Source organism: Puntigrus tetrazona, chromosome 12 (assembly GCF_018831695.1).
Source record: "Puntigrus tetrazona isolate hp1 chromosome 12, ASM1883169v1, whole genome shotgun sequence".
Taxonomy (NCBI): Eukaryota; Metazoa; Chordata; class Actinopteri; order Cypriniformes; family Cyprinidae; genus Puntigrus; species Puntigrus tetrazona.
The window spans coordinates 11266624-11277603 of NC_056710.1; the positions used below are offsets into that span (position 1 = coordinate 11266624).

The 10980-nt window shown below is 36.2% G+C and overlaps 1 protein-coding gene across 1 annotated transcript in view; it reads left to right on the top strand.

Annotated features, from left to right (window-relative positions):
- prkcea (protein kinase C, epsilon a) overlaps positions 1-10868 on the top strand; it is a 47305-nt gene extending 36437 nt beyond the window's left edge. The window contains exons 12-15 of the mRNA XM_043254116.1: positions 4749-4887; positions 5200-5388; positions 6182-6328; positions 8401-10868. Of these exons, the coding sequence (XP_043110051.1) occupies positions 4749-4887; positions 5200-5388; positions 6182-6328; positions 8401-8547 (622 nt within the window). The 3' untranslated portion in view covers positions 8548-10868. The remainder of the gene's footprint in view (positions 1-4748; positions 4888-5199; positions 5389-6181; positions 6329-8400) is intronic.
- Positions 10869-10980: the final 112 nt, after the last annotated feature.

Below are 10980 nucleotides of genomic sequence, written 5' to 3' on the forward strand. Positions count from 1 at the left end.
ATTCAAAAGTTAGGGGTCATGTAATTGATTAAGTGCTTTAAACCAACCTTTATTGAATGTTAATTGTAATATTTGCATTGCATTAAGAACACACACATATTAGTGTATATGGTTTACAGGGACTCTTTATAGGTGTAATGGTTTTTATACTGTACACTATATTTAATCCCCTAAACCTAACTATATCTAGTTTTCTATGTGTGTGTGTGTGTGTGTGTGTGCGTGTGTGTGTACAAAGCATTATTTGTATAGAGTTTCTAAACTATGAATTAACTATAAACAAAGTTTTGCATTTTGTTACATTTTTTCCTTTAAGAAAGTGGTAAATAGTATCTCTTTGGTCTGCTGTGCAGGTCAATGCTTGCCCTGTGTACAGACTTGCTGTCTGATTAGACCTGTTAACCATCTTGATTCTCAGCTTTAGCTCACTTTACTTTCTCTCTCCGTTCTTGTATGTTTAGCTGAGATTTTTTGACTGGGGCTGATCAGTGGCAAAACCTCATGTTAAAGTGATGAGGGACTCCATGGAAAAATCACTCTGCACACAAAGGGAACACAGGAAGGCATTTCAATAGGGCCTAATTATGTATGTACATATGTGTATGTGCGGGAGACCATGCATTACAGTATGTGTACGTGTGTGTACAGTTGTCCGGTGGAGTTCAGAGGAAGTGTGAAAGACAAATTCAAACGGCGTCAGAGAGTCTTTACTTAATTTGTGACTTAGAAATATATTAATATCTACATGTATAGAGCGAGAGGTAAATTTATCCTTAATTTTGTTCACTGGTGCCCATTGAAAAGCACTGAACACTGAAGCATTTGTTGACACAGTCCACTTTAACACAACCTGTACTGTACAGCAGACAGCTCCTGGATGTATGGTTGCATTCAAAAATAGTACAGTTACATAAACCTGGGCTCTCCCGCCCTCATGTCAGAACAGTGCCTCACTAAAAGATTTGTGCGTAAATGATGCCTGCAAAGAAATGTTGACATTTTTTTGCCAATCAACCATCAAGGGCCAGGCCTGTTTGGCTCGCTGTTGCTGTCTTTGTCCTGTACAGCTTTATCGAACTGTTGACACACAAAACACATGCATGAACATTTTTCATATATATAAAAACAAGTGGGAATGTGAGAATTTAGAATTTTTAATGAAGTATGTTATGTATACTAAGTAAATTAAAAAGCAATATTTTGAAAAATTATTGTAATTCAAAAGTGTAATATATTTTGTAATTTATTGCTGTAATCGCAAAGCCAACATTTTTCAGCATCATTACTCATTACTTAGTCTTCAGTGTCACGTGATCCTTCAGAAATCCTAAATACTGATTTGTTTAGTGTGTCATTTAAACAATTTTTTAAAGGATAAAAATTTTAATTTACTGAAAACTGAAAAGGCTACTTATCTGCTTTAAAAAACTAACTTATATATTAATTAATATATTTATATTAATATTAAGTAAATATATCAATATTTCTTTGTTTCCTTCAGAAATTAGTCTAATATGCAGATTTGGTGATCATTTTTTTTTTGTGTTGAACAGTCCTAAAAGAACAGCATTTGTTTGAAATAGAGACTTTTATAACATTAAGTATCCTTGCTAAATTAAAATATAATTTTTGAAAAAACACAGCCTTTAAAAAGCTACCAATGTAACAAGTGTCTTCGTCTCTTTAGCTTGCTTCCTTGATGCGTGTATTCTTTTATCAACTAAATAGCAACTAAAACAAATACAACAACTCATGCTACATAACATAAAGGTTTTACAAGAGAAATGTGAGTCCTTATCTCAGAAGTGCGTACACACCTGATGAATCATTCCCCAGCTTCTGTATACCTCAATATAACACAAACACGTGTAGACGCATAGAGTCGTCAAGAGGTCACTGTGGCCACTTGTACCCATTGACTGACATGCCCTGGCGTCCAGCGTTCTCTTTCTTACTCCACCTACCCCATTGAAGATATCTGTTAGACAGAGCACGATAGAATCATATTGGCAGCACACATTCACTTATAGAAGCCATGCTGCATCTGAAGAAGGTGCCGGTACAACAAGGCTTTGATAACAATGGCTCTACACATTCTTAAACAGCCGGAGCCAGAGCGGGTTCTATTCTCAGGTGAATAGTACATTTGATATAAGACTCTTGTATGGCTCATTAACTGCAATTCGAGGAAGGCACAGATCACAGAAAGACCAGCCACGCTCTGATACGTCTGAGGAGACGACTTCAGATTGCAGCGTCCCCTATCAGTGCAATCCACCCAGATGCTTTCATTAAAATGACAGGGTGTGAATAAACTGAGAAATATACACTAGATACGGGTCAGAACCAACTGTTTGGTTTTTGAAAGATGTGATTTATACGTACCATGCCTGGATTTATTATTTGACCAAACATACAGTAAAAATAGTAATATTGCAAAATATTGTTTCAATTAAAAAAAAAAACAAAGATCATATATAACCCTGGACCACAAAACCAATCATGAATAGCAGGGTTATATTTGTAGCAATAGCCAACAATACATTGTATAAGACAAGATATTTTTGACTATTAGTAATATGCATTGCTAATATCTTCATTTCTCAGTACTTTTCAAATATTGTCCTAACTTAAACCGTACATCAGTGGAAAGCTGATGATGTATAAATCTCAGTATCAAGAAACTGACCCTAATGACTTGTTTTGTGGTCCAGGGTCACATATTTAAATATCTGTGTGATCATTCTAATATACTGATTCAAGAAATATTTCTTATAATTAAAATCTTTGGATATTTTTGGAAGCTATTATAAAAAAAGAACAGCATTTGAAATAATTTTTAATGTAATGTAAGTCTTTACCGTCACTTTTGACCAGCTCAGTGTATACTTGCTGGTTTAAAGTATGCATTTTCTTTAAAGGAAAAGAGAAAACCTGGTAACACTTCACTTAAAGTCTAATATATATGTATAATGCATTATAAGTGGTTATTAAAGGGCATAGCGCATTAAAATGAGTTGTTATTCCTTATATTTGCAGTGGGTCTTTTTCTATTTCGTTGATTCTTGTCTTTATTTTGCTCCGACACATTGAGAAAACAGGATTTATCAGGCATGACAATCAGATTAGCTCCTCTGAACATTCCTGCCTCCGTTCAGGTTCCAGCCAGTTTGTCCAGGTGCATGTAACACAAAATCTGCACATGCAAAGCAATATACTGGTGTTGTGCAGAGATATCAAATCGCTTGACATATATTAATCATTGCAGTGTTTGTTCCTGCAAATCTGTAATGAAGGAATGAACTGTGTGACCATCTGAAACCATGTGCTAAATCACTGCGCTAAATCACAGACTGTCATGTGACCCTCACTAAGCATTTAATGTTTCTACATGTTTGAAAAGCCTTTTACAACCGAACGCCCTCGGCCGGATACCACTGACTGACACGCATTAGGGTCTCATCCTTTAACCTTTAAAATGGCATTGCAAAATCTCCACCCTCTGTATTTGTACAGTTTTTTTTTCCACTCTAGCATGGAGCACAACAAGCTATCTGCGCTGGGACATGTCTCTGCAATCGCTGTACTTCAGATATCATCGTAATGTGCTCCTTCTGAGGTGCAATAACTCTTCTGAATAACTCAGCAGAGTTATTAATGCATCTCTATGTCTTCTGGCTGGTTAAGTGCGGATTTTAATCAGAATTTTAATCATTTTACTGTAATGGAATTTTTTTTCTAATTTGCACTCAATTATTATCTACATAAATGAGGTCTTTTGAGATCCTCTGAAATGAGAATCGGATTTAAAACAAAACGGAAAATAAAACAAAATATTAAAAAGAATTCTTAATTTTGTTTAGTTTTACTTAATAGGCCTACTAAAGTAACTAAGATTTAAACTTAGACAAAATAAAATACATAAAAGTTAACAAAAATTTTAATTGAAAAGTATAAAAATAAAATAATAAATAATATATTAGCTATACTATACTATACTATAATACTATTTCAGTGATAGTAAAATCACTGCTGGAACACATATCCATATCAGACATATCATTCAACCCCTTATTGCCTTTTACTCTAATATATGTACAAATATATATATATATATATATATATATATATATATATATATATATATATATATATATATATATATATATATATATAGTTATTAGATAATAAAATCATATGTAAATACAGTATATGTATTATATTGTATATTGAGATTAACAGTAGTTGTAGAAATTGACCATTTAGAAAAAAAAAAAAAAAAGTAATATTGTTATTATTATTATTATTTCTATTTCTGCCTGTACTTGGGGATTGAGCTGTCTAGTACATGACTGATGGCTTCATGAGCGTTCAGAATGTTGACACTTGTGTTGTGAAGTGAAGGGTTTTAACAGTTTACCTGAGGCTGCTGTCGTTTTTACGTACACAAATGTTCCGCCATGAGCACTTCAAACACCTAGGCTCGCATGCAGTCATCTCAGGAATGGAACAGGGAGCAGCTTGAGTTATAAATGAGGCAGAGTGCCACGTGTTACTGTTGTAAAGGATTGCAGAATGACCTAGACCCTCAAGGTCCTGTAGATCAGTTGTCAACTTACTGACAGGCATGCCGACCCCTAAATAAAACCATTTTAAACACCCCGGTTAATTTAAGAAAACTTTAAGTCACGAAAAATGTAAACTATGATCTAATTGTTTTTTTTTTTTTTTTTTTCCTGTCACTGCAGAGATCTGAAGCTGGATAACATTCTGCTGGACGCTGAAGGCCACTGTAAACTGGCCGACTTTGGCATGTGCAAAGAGGGCATTCTGAACGGGGTCACGACCACCACCTTCTGCGGGACCCCTGACTACATCGCACCCGAAGTATGTCTAGTAAATCATAATAAACATAACCTAAAGCTGACTTGTTTGGGTAACACTTTATTTCGATAGTCCACTATAGACATTCTACTAACAACAAGTAACTTTACAACTACATGTCAACTAGCAGTCATTAGAGTATTAGTAGACTGCCTGCTTAATATCTTCTAACACTAAACATGTAGTTGCAAATTAATGAGAATTAGCTGACATGTAGTTACAAAATTAATTGTAGTTAGTAGTAAGTCTGAAGTGAACTGTGAAAATAGAATGTAACCTAATTTTGATCCTCGTTTTTGTGTCTGTCACATTCAGATCCTGCAGGAATTGGAGTACGGCCCGTCAGTGGATTGGTGGGCGCTGGGCGTTCTCATGTACGAAATGATGGCCGGTCAGCCTCCGTTTGAAGCTGACAACGAGGACGATCTTTTTGAGTCCATCCTCCACGATGACGTGCTTTATCCCGTGTGGCTCAGTAAAGAAGCCGTCAGCATTCTAAAGGCTGTAAGCGGCAATATTTTCGTTTGTGCATGTGGTTTGTGGTTGGCCTATTTTTCATATCTTTTTCCATTTTCTGCTCGGAAATCTTTTCTCTTCCTACAGTGATATATTGAGCTCCACTGTACGGCCATACACCTGGCTGCACTTTCCCTCTGACCTCTCCAACCCTCCTCTGTTCATTTTCCTCCCTTTTGTTCCTCATCCATCCCCCTGTTCTGGTATATTTAACTCTGACTTGCAAATACATTTTTTTGTGGCACATTTCAAAGACTCACGCACATACATTTCCATTTTTATAATATTTGTGTACTAAAAATCCAAATTGCCTGAAATGTTGCTGTAAGCGGTTGTATCAGTTTTGTAGATTTCCCTCTGAGTGATTTAAACCATCTGTTGATTCAATCCTCATCCCCTCTCTCCAAAAACCTGTCAGCCGAAGAGCGTTTCTGATTTCTGTTTTTTATTCTAATTATTTAAATTTACTTTATCATGATTTGATTATACAACATTGGGCTACTCCCTTGACTTTTTCTTTTATTTTGTGTGTGTGGGATTTCTCAAGACATAATTTTTAGTGATGTTTTGTCATATGGGGCATACATTGTCTTTTTAATGTAATGTTAATATTGTTACACCTTCTTTACATTTTAAAATGTATTTGTGTATATAGTTTTAGATCGATTTGAGGGTAAGTGATTAAAAATAAATATTTTAGGGTAAAGTAACCATTTAAACGCTGTTCACATTTACCCTTCTTTGTGAACTGTGTAATGTAGAATGTATTTCCTTTTCTCAGTTTATGACGAAGAGCCCCAGTAAGCGTCTGGGCTGTGTGGTGACCCAAGGACTGGAGGAAGCCATCAAAGTCCACCCTTTCTTCAGAGAGATCGACTGGGTCTTGCTGGAGCAGAGGAAGATCAAGCCCCCCTTTAAACCTCGCATTGTAAGCATACATGATTCCCACACACTGAATTAACCCTTTTCTGTTTCTCAAACAGTAGAGAATAGCACTAGCAGCAGGCGGTGAAAAAACAGCCAGAATTAAGTGCCTAAAGTAAGCCAGGCTTGGCCCACACTCTGATGCTATCTGGGAAGGTACTGGAAAGAAAAGAAAACACAAACTGCTGTAAATGTATTGAATGTAACAAGTGGCTTTTTTGTTAAAAGCATCTGCCAGCTGCGTAAATATAAACCGTAAAATGTGTCACAATTCATAGACATTTTTCTGCAAAATGCTCCAAAGCACACACACATTAACTTTATCTCTCGTGTTCCTCTGTCTTTAGCGTCTGTGGTCTAGACTGAAAGTCGGATGCCACAACGGCACTTGTCAACTTCTGCTTTCCCATGGTGGGGGGAAGGGCTGAGTGTGTTGTGTGCATGCGCGTGTGTGTATATTTACATAAGTAGGTTCTTTAGATGGAAAGGTCACAGAAAGGTTCAGAGAAAACGCGACCTCCACTTGCTCACTTGCCCTCTGAGTAACTCTGAGTTGGCGTTTCTTCACCGCACTCTTTACAGTATCGACATTTACGTATGCACCTGTGGCTTTAATTAAAAGTCTGAGCTGCTTCTTAAAACAGCACTGGGGAAAAAAAAATCGTAATCTTAAATAATACAGACATTTGTTTGTATTATTAGTATTATCATCGTTTTTAAGGGTTAGTTTTGATAAAAAATTAATTAAAATTCTGTCATCATTTACTCACGCTCATGTAATTGTAAACCCATAGGATTTTTTCATTTTCATATTATATTTTAAAATATTATTTTCTATGAATCTGTCCTTCCACTGAAAGTCTGTTACACCCAAACTTGACACTTTAAGCATCCATATCCAGGTGCCAGTCCATATGAATCAAGCGGTTCAATCCAAGCCTCCTGAAAGTGAATGCATTTAATTCTTTTATACACGAATATGAAAAATGAGAGCTTGAACATGCTGTTGCAAGATTCAGTGAGGTTTCTCTCACATGTGAAGCAACTACCATCGGTGTTGGAGAGTAACTACATGTAATGGAATTACGTAATTTAATTTCAAAAGAAATGTAATCGTAGTACTTACTGAGAAAACAATGCGCAGTTAAATGTTGCTTATGTTTACAGTTACAAAGGGGGTTATATTTTAATTTGTTGACACACACACACACACACGTTTGTCCCATAGGTATAATGGTTTTTATACTGTTCAAACTGTATATGCTATTGCCCTACTCCAACCCTACATTTAACCCTTACTGGAAGCTTATCAAAAAACTTACTCTGTATGATTTATAAGCATTTTGAAAATTGGGGACATGGGGTAATATCCTCATAAGTCACCTTCTCTTTGTGCCTATGTCATACCCATGTCATTATGCACACACACGTTAGGTTTCTGTGAATTGAGGGGATTTCCATAGACTTCTGTTACTTTTAAACTGACCAAACAATATTTTCTATCCCTTAACCTAAACCTACCCCTAAACGTGTTTTCATTGTTGCACCTTCAGATAAACATAGTTTACTATTTTTAATATTTTATTTTGCTCCTGGGGACCCTGCACACACACTCACACAGCCAATTACAGATTATATGCAGAAATATTTACACTACTTAAATTAATAATCAACACCACAGTAATCTGTAACCTATTGCATTCATGCAAAGACGTAACCTTCTCTGCATGAAGCAATTTGGTTTTTTTCTCATGAGTCAAAAAAGTGTTATTGAACTTCAGCAAAAACCAGACAGGACTGTTTTCGCATGTCTAGCAAGTGTGGTTGAGCTTCCCCAAGAACCAATGAGGTTTGTTTGATCGCTTTACAAACTTTTTGAAGTGTCAATATTTTGGTTTAATGAACTTTCTCATGGGCCGGAAAAATATCTCCGGCTTCATTAGTGTCCTCATTTGCGTTTAAAAGTGAAAAAAAGTCTGGTACGACATGATGACACAATTTTTGAACTACCCTTTAAAGCTGAAACTGAGTTGAACCGTCATTATAAAATGTATCTCTATGTCTGTTTTGCTATAGAAAACCAAGCGCGATGTGAATAACTTCGACCAGGACTTTACCCGTGAGGACCCCGTGCTGACGCCAGTAGACGAGGCCATCATCAAACAAATCAACCAGGATGAATTCAAGGGCTTCTCCTACTTCGGAGAGGAGGCTTTGTCTTAAAGCCTAACTCGGTGTCTGTGAGCTCAAATATATGTTAAACACACCCACAAACACTCAAAAACCCACATCGCATCGCAATACATGAACACACACTCCACAAATGTTCTGAAGACGGGGCTCAGACCGGACCAGAGCAGAACGGCCAGTTCCTGTGGTTCAATTCCCCTTTACTGCTGTTTTTGTTCATTTATTCTACTCTAGATCTCCTAGAAGTGAAAAAAAAACTGCTGCATATGGATCTCATCACAGGCCTCAACGAGTTTGACAACTAATCAGAAAATGAATGTTCTCCAGAGTCCAAGAGAGGAAGGGTCGGAACGCACTACCTTAAACCAAAATTGATACCAATGATTGTACTACAATTTCAGACACCGGTCGGGTCTTTGCAATGCCTCGATGGAAAGGTCTTGCCCTTGAGGAGGAATTTACCCTGCATACGTGACAATTGACAAATGTTGTGCTGTGCAGTCAAATGCCTTTTTGTGTATTCAGGTGACATTTTGGGAGCAATTTTATAAAATAAACAAAGACATTTGTAGTAAATATATATATATATATATATATATATATATATATATATATATATATATATATATATATATATATATATATATATATATATATATATATATATATATATATATATATATATATATATATATATATATATATATATATATATATAATATTCAATCAGTGTTATGAAGGTCCATTTGGAATGAAGACCTGCTGTATATGGGTTGTGTTACGAAGTGTCGGCCTGAGTAGGTGTGTGCATGACATGTATGTGTTCGTGTGCATGTGTTCTGCATGAATGAGAGTGAGAGGCCCTTGCCCTCCTGAAGCTCTATGGCTGTTTTCATGTTGTTTTGCAATGACTTTTCATTTGCGCTCGACTGTGCAAAGACTACAGTGTGTGCGTGCGTGTGTGTGTGTGTGCGCGCGCGTGTGTGTGCCGTGTCCCCCGCTATGCATACGAAGGTATAGTCGTGGACAGACAGACCAGTTACCATAGCTGTCCGGTCGATTTGTACAGAACGTAATATGTACATAGTATTCGCTCCAAAAGCCTGTGAAAGCTTCTTAGAGTAGGCAGTCGTTTGCATGGTCTTGCAAATTGTGTTGTTATTGAGTAGCATCAGTTTATGGAAAGAAAACCATGTTTTTGATATCTATGTGCAATACCCTGAACACATTTACCCTAGTTTTTTCATTACTTTCAATTTTTTTTCTGTTTCAGTTTCTCTCTCGTACTGATTTTCTCGTGCCGCCTAGGTTAGAGCTTCACCAAAGGCTTTCTCGCTCTCTCTCTCTCTCTCTCTTTCATGCTTCTCTCTGCCGTTCTCATGTACATAGTTTGCTGAAGTACATAAGCTGTGGAATGTAGTGGAAAAATGTGTGAGTTCTTAATTTATTCAATATACATGTAGCTATGCTTCCCTTTTTGTGTCAATAAGTCGTTCGTTTCCTTTGCAACTTTTTGTGTTACTTTATTTCAGACGATTGTTACTCTGTATAGCTTTCAAACCAGTCAGTCATGTTTTAAATTTTGTGAACGCCCTGTAGTTGAATTATTTACTTGTGCAATGTGAAAGACTCTAAAGGAGAGTTGAACGAAATGAAAAAAAGGGTACATTTCAGGCGTACTAATTAAAACCTTCTGGAATGTGATGACTTTTGCTTTAGCAACTCAATGGCGATTCGAATAAGATGTGTTACATTGTTATTTTAAAAGTGGTTGCTGACCTTTTATTTCTGTCTGAAGTTTCTTTTTGTTTCGTTGTTTTGTTTTTTTTTTTTTTTTTTTACGTGTCTGTGGGTTGATTACGGTAGCTAGGTCAATGTTGCCGATTGTCTTTGAAGCCTTTTTCCCTCACAGACACTTTCCTGTCTGTCACCCTCACTGTTTCATGCCAAATGTCTTGTTCAGCTTTATTTTCTCCCGTCGTTTCCTTTTTAAATGTAAATGAATGAACTTGATATATAGGACGCATCCATGATCTGTCTTCAAAGTCAAAACCGTAAATAAACTAAGAATTACCTCTTAAATTAAGTGCAAAGATTTCTCTGGCTGAATATTGAATATTTGCGCATACAGTATTAAAATACATAAATGTTTCATATGTATGATAGTGCTGTATTATATACATCTGGTATTGGACTTTAGTTTCTGTATGGTGAAGCTTCATGTGCACAGAGGTATTTCTTTTCTGGATACACTAGCGTTATCTCGTAAGCATTTTACTATGTGCCAAATGTACTGTCATCTAAAGGATGTGAATGTTTTGTTTAACCTATTAAACCCCAAGATGTATGAAAAATTGTGTTTTGGTGATATGTTGCAAGAGTATGTGCTCACACACACACACACACACACCTACGCTAAGGTAACTAGAGCTAGAGGTTTGACTATACTATACTTGTATCTCTCAA